The sequence below is a fragment of the Scophthalmus maximus genome, chromosome 21 (genome assembly GCF_022379125.1).
Source record: "Scophthalmus maximus strain ysfricsl-2021 chromosome 21, ASM2237912v1, whole genome shotgun sequence".
In the NCBI taxonomy this organism is placed as follows: Eukaryota; Metazoa; Chordata; class Actinopteri; order Pleuronectiformes; family Scophthalmidae; genus Scophthalmus; species Scophthalmus maximus.
The window spans coordinates 14,135,001-14,161,564 of NC_061535.1; the positions used below are offsets into that span (position 1 = coordinate 14,135,001).

The 26,564-nt window shown below is 48.1% G+C and overlaps 2 protein-coding genes and 1 long non-coding RNA gene across 10 annotated transcripts in view; 1 reads left to right on the forward strand and 2 right to left on the reverse strand.

Moving 5' to 3' along the window:
• The window catches only part of LOC118290901 (cadherin-6-like), a 49,463-nt gene extending 34,102 nt beyond the window's left edge, over positions 1 to 15,361 (forward strand). For 2 of the 3 annotated variants that reach the window (XM_035618646.2, XM_035618648.2), the window contains exons 5-12: positions 772 to 939; positions 2,679 to 2,866; positions 5,341 to 5,594; positions 9,278 to 9,414; positions 9,709 to 9,830; positions 11,342 to 11,459; positions 11,569 to 11,820; positions 12,262 to 15,361. In XM_035618646.2, coding sequence (XP_035474539.2) covers positions 772 to 939; positions 2,679 to 2,866; positions 5,341 to 5,594; positions 9,278 to 9,414; positions 9,709 to 9,830; positions 11,342 to 11,459; positions 11,569 to 11,820; positions 12,262 to 12,767 — 1,745 coding nt within the window. In that variant the 3' untranslated portion in view covers positions 12,768 to 15,361. Of the gene's footprint in view, positions 1 to 771; positions 940 to 2,678; positions 2,867 to 4,324; positions 4,575 to 5,340; positions 5,595 to 9,277; positions 9,415 to 9,708; positions 9,831 to 11,341; positions 11,460 to 11,568; positions 11,821 to 12,261 lie in introns of those variants that run through there. The other variant, XM_035618649.2, reaches the window with a different exon arrangement.
• On the reverse strand, positions 8,584 to 11,677 carry LOC118290903. Its single transcript, XR_004786502.2, has 2 exons — positions 11,315 to 11,677; positions 8,584 to 11,217 (listed from the first exon to the last, which is right to left on the reverse strand). It is a non-coding gene; the product is annotated as an uncharacterized LOC118290903 (long non-coding RNA).
• Positions 15,362 to 15,689: 328 nt separating the features above from the next.
• drosha (drosha ribonuclease III) overlaps positions 15,690 to 26,564 on the reverse strand; it is a 184,386-nt gene continuing 173,511 nt past the window's right edge. For all 6 annotated transcript variants that reach the window (XM_035618640.2, XM_047329704.1, XM_047329705.1 and 3 more), the window contains 3 exons: positions 24,043 to 24,135; positions 23,049 to 23,095; positions 15,690 to 16,895 (listed from right to left, as the gene is read on the reverse strand). In XM_035618640.2, coding sequence (XP_035474533.2) covers positions 16,765 to 16,895; positions 23,049 to 23,095; positions 24,043 to 24,135 — 271 coding nt within the window. In that variant the 3' untranslated portion in view covers positions 15,690 to 16,764. The remainder of the gene's footprint in view (positions 16,896 to 23,048; positions 23,096 to 24,042; positions 24,136 to 26,564) is intronic.

Genomic DNA, 26,564 nt, shown 5'->3' on the forward strand with positions numbered 1-26,564 from the left:
TTGTTAGGCCCGCAGCAGGGAAAGTTCGACCCCATCTTTTAATCCTCTGATTATCGTCCTGACGAATTAGATAAAATTTAAGGCTGTAAAATGCCAGAAAACAATAAAAAATGAATAAATTGGTCCTAAAACTAAAGAAATTCACTTTAATATTATATGAAACGGAGGAAAAACAGAAAATATTCACAATGGAGAAGCTCCACAACAACTTGGGGTTTTAGTGTATTTTAAATATTGATTATCAAAACACAAGTAGTTTTCTGTCAACGAGTGTATTCATCGTTCAAACTGTGCATATTACAGCTACTTGTACAGGCTGTTTATGTATTCATATTGTACTTACAGTTTATCTATGGGCCTCCTGCTGCTGCTCTTTGTGGTTGTGGTACTTCCTCTCTGTGCAGAAACAAGAAATATAAAATCAGCGTAGAGTCGCGGCGCTGCAGCCAGAACAACACGTACAGTAGATACAGTGAGTGAGAGGGAGTGTCACACAACTCAGGAAGTTACAGGATGACAGGTTTTATTTTGTTTTATGCTCCCGAACATTAAAGAGTTAGCGTTTGCTGCTCCCAAAATGGCCGACACCGGGTCAACGAGGTCACGAGGTCACGAGGTCACATGGTCCTCTTGTGTTCTCAGGTCACGTTTATGGAAAGTGAAGAGGAAAAATACAGATGTTCCACAGTTTACTAAATAAAGTAAAAAAAACCGTTATAAAAATGACCGAAATAAATGTGTGTATGTGTGTTTTTCTTTCTCCCCCCTCAGGCCTGATCAAGACGGCTCTGCCCGGCATGGACCGCGAGGTGAAGGAGAACTACCAGGTCGTGATCCAGGCCAAAGACATGGCGGGACAGATGGGCGGCCTCTCCGGAACCACCACGGTCAGCATCACCCTCTCCGACGTGAACGACAACCCGCCGCGCTTCACCAAGAGTGAGTGCAGCCACCTGGACACACACACGCACGCACACGCGCACACACACACACACACACACACACACACACACACACACACACACACACACGGAGTGACCAATCCGTGGAAGCCACTCGTCGTCAGTGCGAGCCCGGTGCCAGCAGCCCCCATCTGGTGTCAGTTTCAAAATGAATTTGGATTATTGCAGGGGGGGGGGGGGGGGGGGTTGGGGGGGGGCTCTGCGGGTTTTCTCCTCTTAAAGGCAGCGAATAATTAAATATAGAGCCATACGACGGAGCCAAAGGTCCCGCAAAGAGCATCAGATCATCCCTGTAATCCCTGTTAAATGACGAGAGTACATTTTTATCTCCTCTCTCTCCCTCTTTGTCTCTCTGACGTTATTAAGTTCTTTCTTCTTCTTCTTCTGCCGCTTTTTTACTCCATAAAAACCAATGTTCTCCATTTAGTGCTCCGACCGTCCTTGCTCTCTCCGTTTTTTCTTTTACACACTCTCGGTCGCGATACATCAATCCTCCCCGACTCTCTTTTCAGTCTCACACATTGTCTCCCTTTGTCTCTCGCCCCCCTCCCTCCCTCCCCCCCTCCCTCCCTCCCTCCCGCCCGCCTCACTTCCTCTCGTGCCGGATCAGATTGACAGATTACCGGGCGTCGCTGTGTTGCCGTTCACTTACGGCGAGAGCTAACTGTACGGTGGGAGGACGCAAGGCAAACACACGACCACAGAACTCCCGCTGTCCCCCCCATTTGTCATCACCCCCCCCGTCCCCCCTCCCACTTTTTTTGGGGGGGGAGGAAGGCAGATGCTGTCATCTCAGCTCCACTGCCAGTGAGTGAACAGCTGGAGGAGATGAGGGAGAGAGAGATGGATACGACGGGGATGGAGGAGGTGACAGGAGGGGGAAGATGGAGGAAGAGCGAGGCAGACGACAAACAGACAAGCCTGTGATGGAGGGAGGAGGGGGAAGATTGAAAGAGGGAGAAAGAGAAAAGAAATATTGTAATGGGACACCCAGAGGAGGCAGAGTGTCAGCGAGCGATATCATTGTTGTCTGCCGGAGTGATGCCTCTTCTTCTCCGCCCGATGCTAAATACCTGTTTGACGAGGGAAACCTTCCTGTGTGTGTGTGTGTGTGTGTGTGTGTGTGTGTATGGTGCCTCACTTTCCTGTGTGTGTGTGTGTGTGTGTGTGTTTATGTATGTGTGGAGTGTCGGCGTCACGGCGACCTGCCGACTCAGGCGTTGCCAAAACACTGTCAGCGTGTTTTATTAGTGTGTCAGTGGTGTTTGTCTCCGCGGGCTGCGTGTGTGTGTGTGTGTGTGTGTGTGTATGTGTGTGTGTGTGTGTGTGTGACACACGACGCTCCCTCCTGCCACCGTCGGGCCATTTATTTATTTAAGCATACGAGATGCAGCCGGGGCGGCGGCGTCCTGACAGGCCGCCATCAATCCCTCCGCCTGCGACCAGGAAATCATCTCACACAATATAGGAGGGGGGGGGGAGAAAAGAAGGAGAAGAAAATTAATTTATGACGTTGAGCAAATTGGGCCCATGATTGATGTTCTATGTCCTGAACTTCGATGCCACACTCTTATGCTAAAAAGGGCCAAAATGTCTGAAATGTGTTTTACCGCATATGAAATTCCTGCTTCACAGCTCATCTACAAATGTTGCGGCACTAACTAGCTTTTTGGTCAAATGTCCGACTCACTTTTCTCGCATTTCTTTTCTCCGCAGCCCTCTACGAGTTCCGAGTGCCCGAGACCACGGAGCTCGGCCACGCGGTGGGAGCGATCCGGGCCCTGGACGGGGACATCGGCGAGAACGCCGAGATGGACTACCGCATCATCGGCAGCGACGGGCCCGGCGTGTTCGACGTCGCCACCAATCGGAGCACGCAGGAGGGCGTGATCGTGCTGAGGAAGGTCAGCGGGTGGGGTCGCGTCCACTGGGGCGAAACGTTGACAGGGTTGTCCTGGTTGGCCAACTCCGGCCCTTCATGCAACCACGGAAAAAACAAATTCAAGTTTGTGCAGGTTCACAGGTTTCTAGAGTAAAACTTCTCTGAACAGAATCCTGAGAAAGTTTGATACAAAACTCATTATATATGTTTTGCTGTCCCTTTTTACTGCCCTGGGCGTTGCCTGCCAGGCTTCCCTCACTCCCGCCTCAGAGGAAGCAAACTGAACAAAACAAGAATGACACTAACATGGATTTCATATTTACCAGGGAGAATTTAATAATGTCTACGCAGACTTCCAGTCGTCCATCTCGCTTGCGTCCGATGGGACTGATACAAGCGAGGGATCACTTCTGTGACTTTGTCGTGAAATATTCTTCTACAAATCGTCAAGAATCGAGTAGGAAGGTTATAGGTCTTTTGGATGAACGTCCTGGTTGATTTTGGGGGGATAACGGTAGAGTCGCACGCGTTCACACACAGCAGAATCATTTCTGAGAATCTTCTAGAGATTTTTTCCTGCTGTATTAAATATTTTACTATCGGGCTGAAAAGTTGTGAAAAGTATCCGGAGCAACATTCGAGATCTCACCTCCGGAAAAGTTCAGGAAAATGCCTCAAACCGAAGCTGCTCCTTTGTATATCACCAACTTTTGAAAGGGGGAAACAATGCAACAAACAGCTTTCGATGAAGGGAACAATGTACCGAATCGTGACGGGGCCAGACGCGGAGGCCGCCCGAAGAGGAGCTATTAGATTCCACCAGCCGGGTTCGAGGGCGAGACTCGTCCTTCCTCTCGGCCCGAGGCCGAGGCAGGAGTATTGACGCTCGGTATGGATCTGCGGCGCGCTCGCTGATGTATTCAACAGAATCTGGCGGTTGCCTTATCAAGCGGCCCTCCCTGCAGCACGGCGATCGATCGCCTCCATCATGCCATCACTAAGTGGAGGATGACATAATTGCCTTTTGTAGCCGCGGCGGCGGTGCTGTAGTGTGTGTGTGTGTGTGTGTGTGTGTGTGTGTGTGTGTGGGCATGCCCCAGTTCTGAACCTACTAATGAAATGGGCTCGTCGAGGAGAGCCCCCCCCCCCCCCCCCCCCCCCCCCCCCTCCATCAAAGCATCATATAGTCCTGCTCCCTGCCCCCCCCCCCCCCCCCCCCCCCCCCACCACGAAATCAATGACTCATGCGATGTTATTATTCATGGCTTCAGGAGGAAAAACGGTTGGTTCCATCCGGGGTATTTTGTCAGAGCCTTCATGGGCTGTTTCCAACGATCACGGAGGCGCTGAGCGTCCTTTCATATGTACAGTAGCTCTCCTGCTCCAGCAACCGGGGCGCAGCGCCGTCATTAAGATGCAGCGCGTAGCCAATTATTTCCATCAATAGGGGGGTGGGTTGGGGTGGGGGTGGGGGGGGAGATACCTCAGTGTCTGCAATAAAAAGTTCACGAATAGGGAACATGAAAGCGGCACACGCACGCATGACAGCGGGGAAACGTTGGCGGCCGCACGCGGGCCACTAATCACCGCCGCACATCAGAGGGGACGTGAGCGCGGCGGCTGCAGGACGACGCAGGATCACAACAAAGCTGCTTCACTTGAAAGGAAACTAAGGGGGCGAAGCGAAAGCCGACAGGAAACGGTTACCTTCCGCCACAAAGTAGCTTCGGGTGAGATACCAAAGTTAAGAAACGCGTGCGAGCGACACCTGCTCCCATTTCACTTTATGCTTTTTGTCGCCGCCGTCCAACAGATGCTCGACAGACGTGTCCTTCAGCAGAACACCACCGCTCTGCGCTGCGGTTCCTTTCCTCATCATCCGCGCTAATCGACGGAAAAATATATATATTCTTCTTTTCCCGTCGTCAAAGTCAAAATGAAAACACCCGCGACGAAGTCTGACAAGACCAAACAGCCGCGTTCCTTTTCCTCCGCGGCGCAAAAAACAAAAAAGAGACTAATCTGGCAACACTGATCTCTTAATTTGAACAAAGCAGACAACTCCAAAATGAACAGATGTCGCCGAGCGAACATCAAGAGACGACTTTGATTGATTGTTCCAGCGAGCGAGAGGAGGGGATCAGGAAATCAAGTTGAAACAGCAGCAAACATCAGACGAGTCGACTGCAGAGCGCCGCTCGTCTTTATCTGTCTGAAGGGAAAGAAACAGAAAGGAAACAAAAGGGTTCTACGGAATTCTGCATCCGTAGCCTCTGTCCGAGCGTACCGTACCACCGGGACTCGGATCAGAAGACGCTCCGCGAAAGTTTGTCCTTTAAATGAATCAAATCACAACCTGACCCGGGATGCTTCCAAGTGTCGACGAGTTTCCCCCCGAACTCAACAGCCGAACACAAACACACACATCACAGGTAGATCTCCTTCTCTTTCCTCTCAAGATAACCAACGTGTGTTTTCTCGCTCTCGCCCCCGCAGCCACTGGACTTTGAGCGGAAGCGGCAGTTCAGCCTGCGCGTGCAGGTGGAGAACGTGCACCTCAGCCCGCGCTTCTTCTCCATGGGCCCGTTCCGGGACGAGGCCTCCGTCAAGATCGTGGTGGAGGACGTGGACGAGCCGCCGGTGTTCGAGCGCGCCAGCTACGTGATGGAGGTCAAAGAGGACGCGGCCAGGGGCGCGGTCATCGGCTCCGTGAGCGCGTCCGACCCCGACGACAAGAGCAGCCTCGTCAGGTACGACGCCCCCCTCCCCCCCCTTAAAGGGAACTTCACTTACTTAAAGTCATATGTATGTATGAGTCATTTCTGTACAGTTCCAAAAAAATCAATGAACAAATAAATGACAGTAGCTGCACGGCGAGGGCACGTTAGGCCTCGGGCCTCCGACTCTCCCTGTCACTCCATTTCCCGACTGTCCTTCGCTGTCAATCACAAATAAAGGGCCGAGTGTACAGTGTGACGTGTTTGCAGTCAGCTGGTCCAATGTCTGGCACACGCACTTGGAAGTCGAATTAAAATGTGCAAAAACCAAACTAGGGATTGAAGTTCTCCTAATTCTAAAAAGGTCGGTCACACGAAACCAGAAGAGAATTCTCGTAGTAAACACAAGAACGTGCGGCGGCTGACGACGTTGAACTCCGGGCGAGTGAAGCGTCATTCGTGTCCACTCACAACTCAGCACCGTCTCTGTGTGTCATTTGTGTGTCGTGGGATGAAATGACCTTGTTACATTTCACTCGGGTTCAATACGTTTGCTTCTTCCAGAGCTTTCAAGTCGCATTCAGTAAAAAAAACAACAACCTGCTGAGGGTAAAAGAAACAAACGAACAAAAGCGAGTAAGTGAACCTTGAGTATAGAATTTCTTTTGAATTATCCCATATGATCCTAATGTAACAAACGCCTTATATAATAATGCAATAGAGGAGCTGTTGATGAGGAGCGTGTCTCACAGCTCTGAATGTGGCAAGAGCATCTTTGTCCTTCAACGTACACTCTCCATAAACAGTTTTCAGGCCTTGTAAGAGAGAATCCCATTCAATTCGACATGACAGAACGCTGCTTAGCTCTGTGACGTGACGGAGGTTCACTCACAGCACACGACTCCAGGGGACACGCAATTATGCACGTTCTCTATTAAGTGGGAGTAATGGCAGCGCTGCGCCTCCGACCCCCCGCCGCAAAGGCTTTTCTATCATTTTTACGACGCTCCGAGGGAGTTGCCTCTCAAGGTTGAAGTTCCACCACTTTATTGCAGGTGTCAAATATGATATCATTCTCCTTTTTTTATCGCCCATCGTCGAGGAGGGGTCGCCCCCCCCCCCCCCCCCCCCCCCCCCCCCCCCCCCCCCCCCCCCCCCCCCCCCCCCCCCCCCCCCCCCCCCCCCCCCCCCCCCCCCCCCCCCCCGTGGCATTTAGAGCGGCGCGGCGGAGGAGGAGGAGCCGAGGCGGCTCTCTCTCTCGCCCCCGCGCGGCTGGACGGTTCAGGCGCCGTGTGCAGACGGGCGCTGATGCATCAGCATCACGGTGACGTCATGATTCCCCTCGGTCAAAGTTGTTCGGCGTCACAGTGATGGAAGTTAAACGACTTGAAAACGTCTGTTTTTCCTGTTGTTTCCGAGTCGATCCTGCAGTTTCCCTGCTCCGGGGCGTAAACGCCTCGTGAAAAAGCTGCCGACTCCTTTAGTGGGACTTTTATTAGTCCTGTTTCAATGAAGCGCTTTAATAGCCGCAATATTCCGTCTCCAGTCCTCAGCCTAGCAAAGGGCGAACTTTTGGAGATGAACACCAAAAAGTGAATTTTAAAAAAGTTTACAAGTTGTGGCCTGAGTTTTCACTCGAAATATCATCTGCTGCATCGTCCAGTAACACGGCGGCCACGTCGGTACACGAGAGGCTGTGACCTGGAGGTTCCGTTCCGATCGTCTTCATGTCGGACAACGTCGTTGAATTGGTCTGAAAAAAACCAGAGGAATCAAGAATTCCATGTTCCGATGAAGGTCATTAAATGATGAGATCAAAAGTTGCAGGACGCAGTGAAGATGAGATGGACCTTGAGGATTGTTCGAAAAATAAAATTAAAATGATGTTCCCTTGAATTCAACTTTGGCGTCTTCGCTTGGAAAAACGATTTCAGACTTTTTCTTCTGTCAAAGCAAATGAATCATCTTTTGTTGTTGGACGACAAAAGCCAAGTGACTTTGTCTCGAGATGGACATTCCACACTTTTGACATTTTCAAGTCAAACAATTAATTTCAGTCATGCAGAAGTGGCAGCATCATTTGGATGATGAAAATAATTAGTCCTGAAAATGTGATAATTGAATTCATGTCCAAACAAACGCATCATCGTCGTACTAGAAACCTTGATCCCGAGTGGAACTCTTCTGCTGGACAAACTCTGGTTCTTCTGAAAACACTGACGTCCCGTGGTCGCTCACGTCGCTTGCTGCAGAGAGGAAAGAGTCAAAAGATCACGTCCCTGCGCGTCCGTCCCGCCCCGGCCGCCCGCTGAGAGCAGCACTTTGCGGCGGCCGGTCGGGACGAGGCGCGGCGCAGTTCTCTCCCCGCCATTAATCAGGGGAAGGGGTTAGAGCCCAGCCAGCTGAATTATTGGGAATATTAGAAAAGCAATTAGCCAAGCCCGGGGCCGACGCAGATTTAACAAGGTTAGAGTTACGGCCGGTCGGGGGCCCGGCGGTGCAGCAGCAGCGGAGGAGCCGGAGACGAGCAGGGAGTGTTTAGATAGAGACACTAAAATGGTCGATGCGGGGGAGGAGGAGATGTGTGGAGAGAAGAGAGGGGAGAGCGGTGCAGCGAGAGCCCCCGGTCCATGGTCCCCCCTCGGGGGTCTCTCTCCCCCTGACGCCTGCTACTCCATTAATCACACTGATGTATCACAGTCGTCTGCAGAGATGAACAACACGACTGGGGAACCTGTTGGCTGCGTGCGTGTGCGTGACAGGCCGTTAGTGTCGCGGGTGTGTTAAAGGGTCAGTTCACCAAAAACACGAAAGGCGTGAGCGCACAGTCAACGCAGGGGCCGGGCGACGCGAACAATAAGGCAAAATTCACGGCATTAGCTTCGCCGGCTCGATTTTTTAATATTCCAATATTTTGCATGTGTCGCAAAAGCCAATCAGCGCTCAGATCCTCCGACGGAGAAGGGGGCGGATATTCTCCGGTTTCATTTACTCCCGAGAGTAAATATTAAAATCCATTTTCTGTTTGTTATTTATATTGATTTTTATTTGGTTTGATGCTTTCCACCTTCCATCTTCAAGAACAAAAATATACACTCCCCTTGATACATCAACATCATGAAAACATGAAACATTCATACACACAGGACAGACAGAAAAACAGAGACTCATATCACAAAGTAATCCATTAACGACGCAATATTCTTTTTTAATAATTAACGCTCTGCTGGCTCAGTTCCTAACTTTGGCGCTCTTTTTTGTAGCAGCAGCGTCCAGGTCTCTTAGTTTGCTTGTTGGCGTTTGCTGAGCAGAAGTACGTTTTAAATCAAATGTGATGTCAGATTAAATCATTTAATCAGAAATTTGTGGGATGACATTTGCAAAAAAAAAAAAAAAAAACTAGCGCTGGAAAAGTGCTCGTTAAGTCGGAGTAATCCTCAGACTGACTTAGAGGATTTATGATATTGCAGTTGATCCTGGTAAAATATAATTTTTCACTGGTTTGAGCAACACGTGGAATTCAATACGACTTCACTGTGAACTGGTGTAAACCTGAATCTATATCTCTATGGTTTAATTTCACAAAGAGTAACTGGGAACAACAATTTACAGTCTCACACACGCACACGTGACCGTTTCCACACACGAGTTCACGAAGCCGCTCCCTGTGTGTGTGTGTGTGTGTGTGTGTGTGTGTGTGTGTGTGTTTTGTGCAGGTACTCTATCGATCGACGCACAGACATGGACAGAGTGTTCAACGTCCACGCGGGCAACGGCTCGGTGTTCATCCTCAGGGAGCTGGACCGAGAGGAGAACGCCTGGCACAACATCTCCGTCCTCGCCACCGAGTTCAGTGAGTGCAGCAGCTCCTCGCCTCGTCCCTTTGGTGGATTGATACGAGCTTTGATGATAACCGCTGAATGTTGTGTGTTGAAGTGGGGGGAAAAAAATGTGAGAAAACCGACAGGCTCTTATGAGAAACGTTGCTTTGAAATAATATTTGATCATATTGCAAAAGGGCTTTTCTAATCTACTAAGGAGTTTCTCTTTTTAAAAAAATAAAATAAAATCAGAAATTCTTTCTCTAATTTGCCTCCTTTCAGTAAATTCACTCTTCCCTGCTTTGTCCGCTCTCCTCGTTTCCCAGGCAACCCGCGACAGATCAGCCGCGTGCCGGTCTTCGTCCGGGTGCTGGACGTCAACGACAACGCCCCGACGTTCGCCACCAACTACGAGACGTTTGTGTGCGAGAACGCGAAGGCCAATCAGGTGGGTGCGACGGAACGCGAGGGTCCTCATGATGTAATTAGCGGCACTCGGAGAGAGTTTGTGAATCTGTTACGTGTTTGAGAGGAGAACGAGATGCGAAGGGCGACCGATGCATCTGGGGACCTTGTGGTTTTTTTTTTTGATTTTCATAACCTCACATCTCAAGTGGAGAGTTTTCAGAACAGTTCTGACCTCTAAATATTCATATGATTAAATAGGCCAAGAACACGTCCACGGTCAAAGAGGCTCGAAAAAGAATCCGCGGAATTCAACTGAGTTTTATTTGTTTGGCGTCAAATCGCAGCAGACGGTGTCTGAAGGTAGAGGTCTGAACATGATGGAGAGAGAAGGACCCGACGAGCCACAGTCTGACAGTTTGCTTCTCAGTTGCGCCGCCGCCATTTCCCCCGAATGCCGCGACACCACGGACGTGAACTGTTGACAGCGAGTCGTGTCAGTGTCACTTGTAAATCCCACGACTGTACGAGTTCGTCGCTGCTCACAGGAAGTGAGACGACACGTGACTTGATCGACTCGTTGGCTCGTGCTCGGCGGTATTCAAAGAAGAAGAAAAGAAAAATGCCTTTTCACCATGTTGCATGATGAATATTGGAACTCGGCTGCAGGAGAAATAATTTACATTGTTTACTTCATTAAAATTTGGGGAAACTGTAAAAAAACCCAAAAAACTGTACCTCAGGAAATGACGACAGTCTGAGATGTTTTCTCGTCGCATCTTTCTGCTCCTTTGCTTCTCCTGCAACTCTTAAGTGTTTGTTTTTTGGGGCACAGTTCATATGGAGCATGTCCAGATCACATTCGATACAGTAAATAGGAAAAGGACGGAAAAGACAAAACTACAGCAAAGAAGCAGAGTAAGCGTTCCGGTGTAAGTAGCAGATGGACGGAGGTGAAACCTGAGTCGGCACCGACGACAGTATATAGTTTATCAGAAGCTGAGACCTCTTGTCACATTCCGATCAGGACTCGTTAAAACATTTCATCTTTTTTTCCTTTTCAATCGCTGTCGTGCTGCGGGAGGTTTTTGCCTTTCGGGCCGTTGTCCTGCTGAAACGCTCCCTGTTGTCTGACTCCCCGTCACATATTTCTGTCTCAAATCCTCCGGTTCCATCCGTTCTTTTGATAGATTCACTGCCTCCAGTTCCAGACGTGGTGAAAGCAAACGCTGCACCCGCAGCATCGAGCTCCGCCGCGTTTTGCCGCCGGTTACGCCGTTCGTTTTGCTCGTGGGCTTCGTGTTGTCGCCGATAACCAAACTGTCAAACTCTCTGTCAAAAGAGCGTTGCCCCGGAAACACTGCGGCTCGTCCACTGAAGCTTCTGCCGACATCCGTCCTCGGGCCCCCGACTCGGCTCGTCGTCGCCGTCTGTGGAATAAATGATTAATATGAGGGTTTTATGACCGGTCACAGTTTGCGACACGCTCCCGTTCACCAGCGTGTTGTCGATTCGGACGTCACTCACCCGTCTCGTTTCCTTTCTCCATCTCAGAGGATACAAACCGTGAGCGCCACCGACCCCGACGAGCCGCTCGGAGGACACCGGTTCTTCTTCAGTCTCGCACAGGAGGCCGCCGGGAAGGCCAACTTCTCCGTCCGTGACAACAAAGGTAACTAAAACGTCACATGGACGGACCAAGAAGAGGTCAACTCCAACATTCATTCCAGGCTGTTGATCGCTGCGTAGTAACAGGATTCCCTGTCGTTGCTGTTTTGAAGACAACACAGCCTGGATCCTGACGCGGAGGAACAGCTACAACAGCCTCCAGAAGAGCGTCTACCACGTGCCCGTGGTCATCTCGGACGGCGAGTTCCCGATGCAGAGCAGCACCAGCACGCTCACCATCAGGGTGTGCACCTGCGACCGCGAGGGCAACATGAAGCTGTGCAACGCCGAGGCGCTGACGGCGAGGGCGGGCCTCAGCACCGGGGCGCTGGTGGCCATCTTGCTCTGCGTCATCATTCTGCTCAGTGAGTGAACTACCCAGAATGCACCTCCTTTAACTGCTGAAAAATTATATATGCTCATATATGTCCGGACCATATTCGGAGGACGTAGAGATACTAATTGACTCCGTGTTTGATGTTCCCCCGCTTCTTATGCGCCGCTCCAATGTCACGGCGGTTTATACAGTACGCTGCGTTTCTAGCACACAAGGTAATTTGCTGTGTGTTCTTAAAACTGTATTTTCCTCTGTGATCTTAAGCGGCGGTGGCCCTGAGGAAGGAGGAGAATACATAATGCATCCTCTACAAAGTCAGACAGAGTCCCTGAATATCAGTGAACACGCGACTGTTCCCCCCGGACAGTCGCTGGCCTTCAGAACAAGGAGAGAGGAGCAAAGAGAAACAACAGCAAAGAAGTCGCCCGACTCTTATTTGTTCTCTCTGGTATTCTTTTCTCCCCCGTAGTGATCGTGGTGCTGTTTGCCGCCCTGAGGAGACAGAGGAAGAAGGAGCCTCTGATCATCTCCAAAGAGGACGTCAGGGACAACGTGGTCAGCTACAACGACGAGGGCGGCGGCGAGGAGGACACGCAGGCCTTCGATATCGGCACGCTGCGCAACCCCGAGGCCATCGAGGAGAGCAAGCAGCGGCGGGACATCGTCCCAGAGACCTTCTACCCGCCGGTGCGGCGGCCGCCCGCGCTGCCCCCGGCGCGGGACAACAACGGGGACGTGCGGGACTTCATCGACCACCGGCTGCAGGACAACGACAGCGACCCGACGGCGCCGCCCTACGACTCCCTGGCCACGTACGCCTACGAGGGCAACGGCTCCGTGGCGGAGTCCCTCAGCTCGCTGGAGTCGGTGACCACCGAGGGCGACCAGGACTACAACTACCTGAGCGAGTGGGGGCCCCGGTTCAAGAAGCTGGCGGACATGTACGGGGGCGACGACAGCGACAGGGATTCCTAACGAGAGCCCGGCACACGGGACGCGGAGGGAGAAGCGCAGCGTCAAAGAAACTTTCCGGCGCGCGCGCGGCGAGGGACAGGGGAACGAACGCTGATCTGTCCGAGTGCTCTTTCGCCGCCATCGCTCACCTTTCAGTTGTCCCTCCGGCGACCAGACGTAGGCTTTGTGTGTCCAGTCAGTGTTAGTTGCGTTTGTGCGAGGGCGCAGGGAAAAGAGACTTTGTGTGGAGACTTTTTCCTTTTGTCGTGTATATGGGTTGTGCACATGAGGCCCAAATATATCTATACTCATATTTTATTTTTCGTTTTTTTTGTTCGTTTTTTTCCAAAGCTGCCTGTGATGGGACACGTTTGGACGAGCAGTTTTGTAAACCAACAGATATGCCGATGTAATTTTTCAGTGTTTCTGGGACAAAAAAAATAATACATGCTGCATATTGTGAGTTCTATCTTAGCTTGTGTACGTGCGGTGACATGATGCAAATACGCTGTACAGTTGTTTTTGTTTTTCCAGGGTCCGAGTGACGCGCCCCCTCCTTCGGCCACTTATCCACAGCCGGACACTTTGGGTTTTCTGGATGTCAGAGGTGTTTGTCCTCGTTGGCAAACTGCTGTTGACAAAGTGGCGAATGCTCTTTTCAGCTGTGGCAAAAGGACTGTGGGAATCAACAAACAAACACACGCGTTTGTCTTCTCTTTTTCTTTTCTACGGTATCTGATTTTTCATCCCCACGCAGCTTTTAGCATTTTGTGAGCGGAAATACCAAATATTCACACGCGCTCACCTGAATGTCGTCAGAAGCATTTTTGAGGCCGACTCCCTCCGGCCGAAAAACGCACCTGGCGGAGAAGTGTTACATTCAACACTTCGCCGAGAAAGAAAAACGAATCAACTCATCTACAAGGTGCCAGGCTCGGTTGAGAGGAGAATACTGGTGTTGATGGGACTTTTTTCTTTTGGCTCATCTGACCGACGACAGCAGCACGATGGTCGTTTCTGGCACTGGAGCTCCGAGCGCCGGGAGGATTCCCCCCGAGGCTCGAAGCGGCAGCATTAAAAATTTAGATTGGACGAAACAATATCGCCACAGTTGCCGTTAAAATTCATCGTGCAAATTTTATTTTCCCTCCCGTAAAAAAAAGCGGTCGATTTAATTTCCCTCCAGACGATTAAGAAACGACACCATTCGACGGTTGTAATTCACGGGGAAATACGGAGCGTGCGTTCAAAGTTGAAGTTTGCCTACTTCAAAGAGGAGTTGCCTTGAATTATAAACACATTGAATAATGTGAGAAAAATCGACAGTTTTGAGATCAGATTCATCTAAACGAGCATTTTGACTGACGGCATTAAAAACACGGTATCAAATCCTGGATGTATATTAACAGAAATGTGCCAAAAAGCAAAAAAACACACCAGTATTGTCTCCTGCTCTGTACTGTACTCTGGTCCCTGCCCGTCGTTACAGGGGCTGGTGTTCGGGGGCTTTACTCTACTCAACTGATTTCCCGTGGGACGAACAAACCCGCTTTTTCCATAAAGATGCGGCTGATCGAGGGGGCACCTGACCTTTGAGCCGCGGCGGATACGTCTCTGGAAGGCAGGAGGTGTGTCGTCGCCGGCTCAGAGAGAAGGTCAGAACATAAATCCTGCAGCGAGAACACAACACGGTTTTCCTTTTTAAATGTGATTTAGAGAAGAAGAAGAAAAAAAAACATTGGAAACGACTCGCAAATTACTGTAAGAGCTCCGAAAGAGCGTCGAGGCGATGAAGGGATCGGCCCTCGCTTTAGCAAATGGCCGACCTGTGAAGAGACCTGACATTTACCGGACACGTGACGCAGACATACCAAAACACGACGGCATCGTTTCTCCCTTTTCTGTCCTGGGAATTATTAGTCGACGCCAACAACGCTGCGGCACATCAAACACTTTCTAAACACGGTGGTCGGGAGATTTCTTTCTGCTCCGTTGTTTTGGTTTATTATTTTTTTTTGCTGGAGCTCCCGTTGTGTAAGTGGCCATTTCTGTCGCTACAGTATGATAAGCATTTAATGGGTTTAAAAACCCTCCACTCAAAAAAACAGAAAACAGCTTCCTTTCTGGCCTCGAGGTGCGAGGCGAGGTCCCAAATGGAGGATCGGCACGACAGCAGCAGCGCTCACCGCTTTCCCTCGCCCTCCACACACGATGTCAGCATATTGCCATCACGAAGACGCGCCGGTGTTTTATCATCGGGCGAATAATTGCCACCAAGGTGAAAAATGTTAACGTACCGCCACGCCACGTTTCCTGGATTTTTTTTTGAATCTTCTACGTCGAGGCAACTAAACGGGGACCCCTCACTCCGGATACAGTAGATCTGTGGTTGTTGATGTGTAGAACTCGCTCGGCCTCGACTACGGTAACATGCTGTTGGTGACAATGTGATTGAGCAAGTGGAGTTTTGTCCATGTAGAAACAATTTTGAGAGGTTGTGCTAGTGTAACGGGGCCCCCCCACACGTCATTGGCCGTCCATCAATCTGCTTTGTAAAACGTGATATTTTGTACTGAATATTTATATGACACAATTAAATATCTTTAAAAATCAAACCTCTCCGTGTTTCCTCCTCCGTGAGCCGAACTCCCCCGGAGACGGCTCAACTGGACTTTCTCCTCCAGCTACGGAGGGAAAAGTAACTTTTTGACAGCAGGCGACATGTTCACCGTCCTCACAGGTATGTTTTATATCATCCGGGATAAATCTCAGAGTAACAGACTCGACTCTACACATCAGATAGTTATTAATACGCCGGCTGTTGTTAAATAGCTGGAACCAGAGGCGACGGCGCTGAGGAAATTGTTAATTAGACAATCTATAATTAAGATCAGTCAGACAGCCCAATCAGATTTGGGGAAATAAAAATTGAGTGGATGGGAATAAAAAAAAAATCCACATTTTTATTATTAGAGGATGAGTGACAGATGTGAGACAGATGGTGATAGAACGTAATTGACGCGAGCCTCTTTCTGGATTACAAAAGAGACACTGATTAGAACAGAATCTGGAACTTTATTTACAATATGACCTCATGTTATTTATTTGACATTTCATATTCCATTTAAAAACACGATCTCTTTGTTTTGTTTTGATTTTGTGGCATGTGTCAGTAACATTGTACGACGGCGTACGAGGGCCATTGTAGGAAAAAATTAAAATAATTACGGAGGTGGGGGGTAAAAGAATTTCTTACCTTAAAGTCGTAAAATTTACGAGGAAAAAAAACTTGGATATTCTTTGAGATTCAAGTGGTAAATTTTTATAAAAGTCTGAATATTGTGTTTTTGTTTTTCAAGGAACTGCATCGCTTCAGGATCAACACATCAGATTGAGCAATAAAGAGATACTAGTGATTTTAGCCAAGAACACCGTATTTTTTTCTCGTCAATTTGTGAATTTAATCTCAGAGAATTTCTATAATAAAAACATTCGCAAATTTATGATTTTATAATCTCAGAGAATATCAGTGTTTTTTTCTCTGAGTTTTTTCCTCCAAATATAACCCCCCTCCCTCCCCACTGGGTCTGTAATGTTGTATTTGTTTCCCCCCACAATGGCCCTGATATGCTGTCATATCATTGTGAGCTCCTGTTGTTGGACTTTTGAATTTTAAAAGTTTTAAGTTTTGGCAAAAAACATGAACATAAGACAGAAGAAAAAAGGCCACGTCTGACAGCTACAGTACCACACCGTGTAAAACATGACAGCATCATAATTCATTTATAGATGTGTTTTTTTACTGACACACAGTGGACGAATCCAAATCCAAACCAGTCGTATCGACCCAACGAAGCCTCACCTGTGTCCCACTGAGGTTCACGTAGAAGTTGACGAACAGTGGGCCAATCATCTTTTCTACACTACACAGCTCCACGATCAACAGGCCTCCTCGCGGTGGAACGCAGGTAGCGATGGTGTTGTGTAAAAGAAGGAGAAGAAAGAGAGAAGGTGCTTGTCACTTCCTACATTCCTCCACGTCGTCAGGCTCCAGCTCCTGCCGCTCGCGCTCCCGTCTCATCTCCTTCAGCTCCTGCCTGTATTTCCGCTCGATGAAGCGCTTCTGATGAGCCATCTGTGGGAAGTTATCTGGTGGTGGGAGGGGAGGGGCAGAGCAGGGGGGGGGGGGGCAGATAAAGAGAGAAGGTCAGATCCCGACCGGGCGAGGACGAGCAATTTAGGGGCTCAAATTGCGACAGTTTTCACATCCAGTGTCGTCGCGCTGTCACTTTTGGTCAAATGAGCTTAGACGCTGCAGCCGGCGTCGCGGTTAAATCTACTCACTGCCAGCCTGGCAACAGATTTTGCCAAATGTGGCGGCAGCCTGAGCGCATATGAGGGGTGGAGACATTGGCAACCACAGATACTCCAGTCATCGTGGGAGACAAACTCTGAAACACGACTGAACATTTAAAAATCTATTTGTTAAATGTCTCGTTTAAACAGTCTAGTGGCCACTGGAGGAACTGCAGGCACCGTCAATTCGTCCCTGTCCTGTGAAATATGATAGAAATATGAAATATCCTGTGATATTAACTGTTCTACTTTCAACTTTAAGGAAATGTATTTTTGAAAAGATTTTAAGGTTCATATTTTAATCGTCCAAATTGGTCTGCGGATATCTTTCCTCACCAACAAAAAGTAAGAGAAAGGGGAAGCAGATGAATATATATTTTTACTTTTAACTAAATTATCTGATTATCAAATGTTTTGCTGCCTACGCCTGTAAATAAATACATCAACTATTAGTGTCAGCTCTAGCTGCAACTAACAATCATCCTCCATTATAAATTACTTGTTTTTTAATTGCTCTAATAATCATTTATTCAGTGCGATGTAAAAAAATTAATAATAATAATAATGGTGAAACGTGCCCAACTCAGGTCCAAGATTTTTTTTGTTCAAAGTAATTGTCTCCAACTGCGACATATTTGATTGACACTGATTTTGAAAAGAGAAAACCCCCGTCTGAAACCACTTTACAAACTTTTTGGGCACCAGAACAATGAAGTGATTCTCAGAACAGCAGCTGATTATTTTTCATGTCTCACATGAAAACCTATGAGAATATTTTGAATCATGAGTTCTGGCCTCAGTTTTCCAGCCGAGTGACCCATCAGGTAACACACACAGTCAATTTTTTGGGGGGGATATTCCTAGCTAAGGATATCATTTTCCATGAAGTGTTTGCGTCGCTGGCTCTACACGCGGTCGGTGCACACGCGACAGCCGCCCAGCCGTTGGTGTCAACTCGCCCAGACACGGATTCGACTGTGCACCTTTTCCGGTCCCTGACCGCGATCATGCCATCGCCAACAAGTTAGGCTTTCAATCAGTTTTCTACGGCAGAATTTTTGTACGTCAGTGTACGATGGAGAGTGCAGAGGATCAGTACCTGAATGAAATTTTTATTTTACAACAGTTCTCAAGCGGGCCTCTCTGTACACAGTTTTTTATTAGTTTAGCTCCGCACTTCATCGCGTTCAGTTTAAGGAGGTGAGAAGTGATAAAAAAACTGTGTAGCTCTTCTTATACAAATTTAAAAGGATGAAAAGATATTGCACCAGTTAACATGAACTCAAATCCGGTCGTCATATTTAATATTTGACTGTAAATGTTTGCAGAAATCCACAGAGATGGTGAGACTCTCGCTCCGCCGGCTGCAGCTGATGAGACTTTTTTTCCCTCCGAATTGTTTAATAATCCTCTGAACATACGCCTTGTTGTTTTTTTTTTGGGGGGGGGGGGGTTTGTTTGTTTTCCCGCTTGTCAACTTCTTACACTCTCAGCACTTTAACCTCACGCATCTTTTTTTTCATTTTCAATGGAATATGAGTCAAAACAACAGAAAACAACAGCAGAAAAATGTGTCACTGACTAAATACCTGGTGCCTGCGCAGATAGTGAATCTTATCCTCCGATAAATGGGAAAATTTAATTATCACCATTGTCCAGACACTTTGACTCACTGATGATAACGTGACGCCTCAGGTTGGAGCCAACGATTCAACTGTCCAGCGTAGATATTATGTTTTGCATATTTCACTATCTTCTGCCTCTTTATCAAGAAGAACAACACAATTTCTCGACTGATTGTCGGGAGGAATTGGCCGTAAACGTACGGAGGCGATGAAGTGCTTGTAATCGGAATTCAAGAACCTTCGGTCGTGAAACGGAACACGTGTTTGACTTGTGAACAGAAGAGGAGGACGTGTTCTGCCATAATTCGTCATTATGGCGACAGAGGGGAAAAGGGCAGGATAACGGCAATATCCTATTAAAAAGGAGACGGATCAAATAAAAAATAAAAAAAACATGAAGAATAAATAAAATGAGGATTTAAAAAAAAAATCCTTTGGAGGAAAATTTGAGACACACACAAGTGTGGACACATGCAGAAAAATACACAATCAATTTCAATATGCTTACAGTTAGTAAGCAACGCTCGCTGAGCCGCGGAGAGAAAACTACATATTGCAGTTAAAATATGGAAATCACCGGCATTTTTCCCAGGGAGATGACTTGAGAGTAACCCAGAGAGAGAGAGAGAGAGAGAGAGGGGAGAGAAGCGTTGGCCATTTACATTGTTTAGCATGCGGCACAAGAGAAGCACGCATCAGAGAATAGGGGGTTGGTAAAGAATACAACGTGCTCTTTCATTTCAGTCAGCGTTGGGCGTCGCAATGACACGCTGAGAATATCTCAGCTGTCCTGAAGAAAAGCACCTGTGCGGGCGAAGGCGCATACTGATGTTTGTCTAACGCACTTAGCTCGGCTCTTTTTCTTGCTCAACCACGAACGTAGCGATTCCTCTCAAAGACGCAGATCGGAGGCTGTAGCCGCGTTCAGAGTCTGGGGGCCTCGGCGACAACACTGCCTGCACGGGAACACGCACACGCTCCTCCACTTAGGCATTCGCTATTCAGCCTTAAGCTCCGGCTGTGACTCGCCTCCACAATACACTCGAGTCTATCAACCAAGAGCTCGCATTCAGCCACATCAGTCAACAAGCCGATAGTGCGCTCGCACTGCACGGCGGCGCCGAGCCAAAGGGCAAACAAAAGACTCACGCCAGTGAAAAGAGATCCTGCATACTGTACTTTACTCTGCCTCCATCCATCCAGCGCTTTTATCCTGAGATTAAGGGGTTTAGAGGAAGCGGAGGGAAGAATGCAGTTCCCCTTGCAGCGAGTCGCCCGAACCGAGGCATCCTTCTCTTATTCAACAGATATTTCATTGTTTGAGAAACATGCAGCTGCGAGGACAAAAATATGGGAAGGGGAGGGAGGGGGAAGCACAGTAGACTTTGAACAGACACAGTTCTATCTGCGAGGATGAATGATAAATGGTCGAGCCGCCTCCATGTATATTTGATGTCGCCTTCGACCTAACGGTGCTCGGGGCCTCGGGGGCCTGAGAAACTCCTTTACCGCTACCTGGCTGCTATCAGCTCGATTTTTGTTTGCACTCATGTTTCTCCCGGTTGCGGTCCTTGGTTAACATTTAATCCTGCCTTGACAGACACAGGCATGAGACTGTCAGAAAAAAAATAAAATAAGTGGGGCCATCAAATAAGATGAAACGTGAATCTGAAGCGGAGCCACCAGCGGATCGGCTACAGACCAAATGTTGGGCCCCGGCCTCTTTAATGAGCTGTGAGCTGTCTGACATAACGCAGCCGCGTCTCCGCCGTCGGATTCTTGTCAGCCAGGAAGCGGCAAAAGGGGGAAAAAAAAAAGATTCCGCCCTGCTCAATGTGCTCCCGACGCTCGAGGAGGCCCTTCAATAAAACACGGAAATGAATCCTGACACGTTTGCGCGGCGAGGTGTTTTCTGGATTCGAGAGCAGCAAGAGGTAGGGGCTGTCGTACAAGACGACGGGTGACGCGGCGGCGAGGGGCCAAACGAGACAATCAATGAGGAATTACATGACACCGGGGCTAATGTGCTTGATTAGTCTTGCCACGCGAACAAATGAGGCGAGGCTCCTCCGACACATCGCACGAGACAGAGACAACGCAGCTCCGACAGGAGACGAGCCGAAGTCTGGTTCTATAAGAAGCTGCCGGTCAGGGGACACACACACACACACACACACACACACACACACACACACACACACACACACACACACTTCAAAGGCGTGTTTGAACCCTGACGGCCGACCATACATATTTATCTCAACACCATCCAACAGCGGAGGAGCAGAATATAAATGTTACTGTACGGCAAGACGACTTCCTGAACGATCAGCGGCTGTACTTTATATAAAACATGACCTCTAAATAATGACGTAAAGGACGGATAGTGGAACACGTCTGATCAACCGCGATCAGCTACTCCATGGAAGGCATTGAGTTGTCATTATTGATTAGTCTGGTTTGTTAAGATCAGTAACCGATTTGTCTACGACAGTTCCTCGGGATCTTTAAATCGCACCTTCGTCCGATCAATCGTTTAAATCAAACACTTAATATTTTGTATATTTTCCTGATAAATGACCATGAGTGAGTAACCTTTTCTCCATCTTCTATCACGTAGGGCTACAACTAACGATTCTTTTCATAATTGATTAATAAAATGGTGAAAAATGTCAATCGTGTTTCCCAAAAGATGATGATTGGTTTTGTCCACACACCAAAGATATTCAGTTTACTGTCACAGGGGAGCAAAGAAACCAGAAAATATTCATATTTAAGAAGGTGAAATCAGAGAATCTTGAATTTATTTCTCATAAAAACCACTTGAACCGATTAATCGATTATCAAAATAGTTGGCGTTTAATTTACTGGTTGATTGCTAATCAATTAACTGTTGCAGCTCTACTATCATGAGCCCAATTCTATCACTGGTAATCTTTTGAAAACCAAGCACCCGGTCTGTTTTTCATCAGTCAGTTAGTTCATTTGTATAACACAGTGGACTCACCGCGGTTCTCCAGATCACGGGGGGAAAAAGAATTAGAGTACGTGGAGCCCAGCGATTTTTTAAATGAAGTGACAAACACAAAGTCAAACAAAGGCCCCTGGAAGTAGTTTTTGGCCTCAAAATGGAAGAAGACTCTCAGAGAGGATTCTAAATTAACTGACCTTTTGCAGAGGAATTGCTAATCTAGTCACACGAAACCGCAATTTATGAGGGGGGAAATGTTCATTTACCAGCAATGAGCGTCTATCAATCACGGTGACAGTGGTGTACACTGGGGAGAGGAAGTGGGAGGAATTGGGGGGAGGGAGGGAGAGAGTGTGCACTGAACTACGCCCCCTGATGAGAAGGGAGGGAGCCTGAAGACTGAGATCAACAGTTTTAAAATAGAAACACACCCCGACGCTAATGTTTCATGAAAAAGAAAGACGGAGCTCGAGCGCAAAAACAGAATCAATCACGTGCGGCTGGAGGCTTCGCTTATGAGCCGAAACGAAATCAAGAGTTTGACCCTTCCTGCCCTCGGCGCGATCTACAGGTGGGTTTACGACAAAAGCCACGCGCGTTCTCTTCCGACTAATCATGGAGAGGAAGAAGTTGTGCGTTTGATTAATGCGGTGGTCACGGGTCCAGTTCAAACATTACTCGTGAACACGCGCTGCCAGTGCATGATGTTGTGCACCCAGCATGCATATGCATGCAGCGTGAGAGGCGAGTGGGACGCGATGGAAGCGGCTCGTGGATCTCTGAGAGCTCTGTAATTGTATTTTTTTTACTTGGCAGCGAATGCAAAGTGAAAAATGCCTAAACAAACCGACAGTCTACTTTTCTTAAGTGGCGGTTTATGACGAGATGAAGCCATGGAAAGAAGAAGCGGCGCTCCTTCACATCTGGAGAGCAGCGCTGAGCACGAGAGAGAGAGAGAGTGTGAAGCTCTCGCTGTCGATGCAACACAAACTTTGCACGCGGCCCCTCGACGTAAAACGTCCCGCCTGCGGTCCGACCGGGATGATCAACACGGTCGAGGATGCTCAGCGTTCTTTTTTTCTCTCCTCCTCGTTTTTTATTTGCTCCTCCATCTCTGGCGAGGCCTCGCTGCCCGTGCTCTGGGCTCGGCACTTCAAGCGGCCTAATGTCCTGTACGCCGCAGCCAACCGGCTGGTCGGGCCGCAGCGCCGTGCCAGCCATCTTGCATATACTGTACGTGCGGCCAAGGCTAATATTCAAGAGTGTGAAAGGCTTAGAGTGTGAAAATGTGTGTGTGTGTGTGTTTTGAGCGAGGGGGGGGGGGGGGGTTCACGTTGCCAAACAACTCACATTTCTCGAGTGCATCCATCGCAGCTCCCATTTCCGCCTGTTGGATGCTAGATTAGAAATATTTTTTAAAAGGAGAGAGAAAGAGAAAGACAGGGAGAGAAAAGAAAAGGTATTTAGCATATTAAAAATGTCCCTTCTCTGAAATTCAAGTCAAATATTCATAGGATTATCAGAAGTGGGGGTTCTTTTATTACTGGTTTTGAAAGAGCCCCCCTTTTTGCCAAACAATACCAGGTGACGCGGTGCACACATTTCTAAAAAGGTAAGCCTGTTGGCGGCGGTGCGCCGTCCCCGCGTTACACACATAATGTGGCGAGCGATCGCAGCCACAACAGCGGAGGTGCAAGTGAAGCTTAAGTCATGTTCATACAAAAACAGTAAGCTGTCAAAGACCCTATGGAGGGGGGACAGAGTTATCGCCATCTTAGAGCGAGAGAGAACGCTTTCAAGTAGGGGGGGTGTGGAGGGGATTTCCACATGTGGCGAGGAGGGGGGGGGCTGGTTGAAGATGTTTGATGGATTTAGGTTTTTCCTTTCTCGCAGGCTCAGCTGCAGCTTTATGTCCTAAGAAGGCCTTTGCGTGGAGATTCACTTTCTTCCCTCAACAAAAGTGTGAATGTGTGTGTGCACAATTTTTACACAAAAGCGGACCCGCGCGCGCGTCCAGCTGTGAACACAATATCCCAGGTAGACCCCTAATGCAGAACCTCGCTGCCGTGTCGCCTCATCCCAGACTCCTCTTCCTCTGCACAAAGTGATATTTCCATAACGCAATTTACGTCAAATCAATAATGAATCGATTCGTTTTCATTCTGCATAATGTCTCTCCCGACAGAATAGGCCAACAAGAGCTTAATTGCTATAATAAACACCATCAATAAAGCACAGCCATTATTCTCGAGCCCATTAGCAGTGCACTGAGGAGGGAGGGAGGGAGGCAGAGAGAGCGCCTTGTGTCCCGTCGTGTCTCGTTATATTGTACCGTCTCACTCACCTTGGGCCTTTGCCACAGCCGATTCGCTCCCCTTTGAAATACACAGCGACGGTGTAGGTGCGGGCGTGTGAGGGCCCGACGGTCTGCAGGGTCCTGTAAAATTCAAACACAGTAACATTATGGCGTGAGACAGCGGGAGGGTAGAGTTGAGAAATAGCAATAATAACCTCAGAGGAAGGCGCAAAGGACACTCGGGGACATTGTTCTTTAAAAAAAAAAAAAGGTTTTCAATCAGAACAAATATAATTCATCTCAAGCAGCAGGTCGAGAGGAGGAGAGTAACACTTTGATTCACTAGTGAGCATTCAGAGCGCACAAAGCAATCTGAGGGACATGCAGTACAAACAACTTTTAAAGCCTCCGCGACTCCCCATCACCGTCAGACACAAAGATCTGAGTTTGGAAAAAAAAAGAAAAAAAAGAAGACATGTTGGGGGAGGGATTGAAATAAAAGAATGATAAGAGTCTTTGAAGGACCCGCGAGCTTTTGGTGCCGCTCGAAGGGTAAACAGTGACAAAGCTGGAAGGGGACGTACAAATCTAAGAGAGGGATGATAACAATATCACACAGCTAATTCATAGATGAAGCTCGTCTTAAAGATGAAGCTGTCAATTTTGTTACGTTGCTCCTGCAGGGACGTGTGTGTACAAGACGGCAGACAGAACTTGGGGGAGATGTTTGAAATGTTAACATTAGCATAAACATCTGGGAGCCAAGCTGCGAGTCCAACCTGAATTATTCACGGACAATTTACTTATTTCAGGAGAAGAGTCAATTTTTAATGCATTGTGGTCACTTATGACACATCGATCAATAATTCAGTCCCCCCCCCCCACAGTTTCTCACTTACAAACGAAGTGGCACGTAGCAATGTGTTGGGAGCAAATAAAAGACTCCTGTAGCCAAATCTCAACAGGGAGAACGTGTCACTTGGAATTACCGTGCGGCTAAAATTACACAAAGCGAGAAGGAGTAAAAAGAAAGAGAAATGTGCGCGGAGCTGTTGGGATGTTCTCACACAGACGGAAGGGTGAGAAGAAAGAGCGCAACTTGTAGGGTCTGTAGGGGCTTCAGCTGAAGCTAAAAGCAGCTTCCTCACGGACTCCTTTTCCTGCACAATGTTACAGTGTGTGTGACGCAGACGGTACTGTATGTACAGTAAAGTGATGGTGCTGAGGCCAGACACGTCCACCGGGGAACCTGGTGCATTAACTCCTCCTTTACCCCTTCCCGTGTCCTCGGTCCTCAGTCTGCCTTTCTGTCTGACTCTCCCTCTCGTCTCACCCCTGTCGCTTCACGCTTGTGAATAAATGCAGACGGACATAAGACCGCCCCGAAATATTGCTGCATGAAATTCTATAAAAAGGTGCACAATTCCTGCTCATCGACCGTCACAGGGGTCAGGTCAATCTCGCGAGGTCAGGAAAGTCTTCACTGATTATCGGCTGTCGATGTGTATTTTCAAGGAACAGGGACAAAAGCAAGTGGTAATTACACTCGAGGGTGTGGCAGAGGCCTCAAACTCATCTGTGGACTCAGCTTCATGTACGCTTGGCTCTATTCTATATGTGTGTGTGTGTGTGTGTGTGTGTGTGTGTGTGTGCTGAACATGTTGAAATTCAAGTCATCCAGCTCAGCTCTATTGGCTTCCCCTTCACGTTCTTGTGCGAGACAGAGTTTGAGGGGAAGTGTTGATTGTGGTGTCAGAGTTGTGCTGTGTCAAAAATCACCATCCTGTCAAGGCTGACGGACAAAATGATAAACAGAGGCGCGCAGAAAAAAGACATTCAACTATAATACGTGGGAGAGGGAAATTATCAAATGCCGGATTGTTCATTGTACACAAAGCTGCTCCATCTCCAATCCGCCCGTGCACGTAGAGCCGGTCGGCGTTTTTTTTTTTTTTTTTTTTTTTTGAAATCAGAGGAAAATAATGTTTGTCAGTTTCCATGGTGACAAACGCGCCGCTTCATGGCAGCTCTGAAAGGCATTCTGTCAAATGACACTTGCTCCTTGACCTTTTGTCAAATAAGAGGTCTCTTTGGTCGTGTTTATTTATCACAACAACAAGGACCTTTACACAGCTATTCACAATGTCCAGGGACCAAAAACAAGGATGAAAGCCCTGTAAATAATGTTTGTGCCATTTCATTTTCTCTCTCAATGTGTACTGTGGTGGCCCATGTGACACATGATTGAACCCACCTCCACTGGGGATTTTGGGTCACGGATAGAATAGATGGACATATATACAGTTATACACATGCATCCGTGGATGTTTAGATTGGATAGATGGAGTTATTTAGCTTAAAGAGATGGACAAACATTTCAAAAAGTTTGTTAATAAAAGATAAAAAGGTCAAACTGTCAGCTTGAAATGATGGGTCAAAAGTTGAAATAAACATGATGGATTAAGAGCTAAAATAGTTACCTCACTTACCTTACCATCTCCTCTATAAGAAATGGCTATATAGTTCAAATAGTTAGAATTTACAGAATAAACAGTTGATGTAGCTTAATA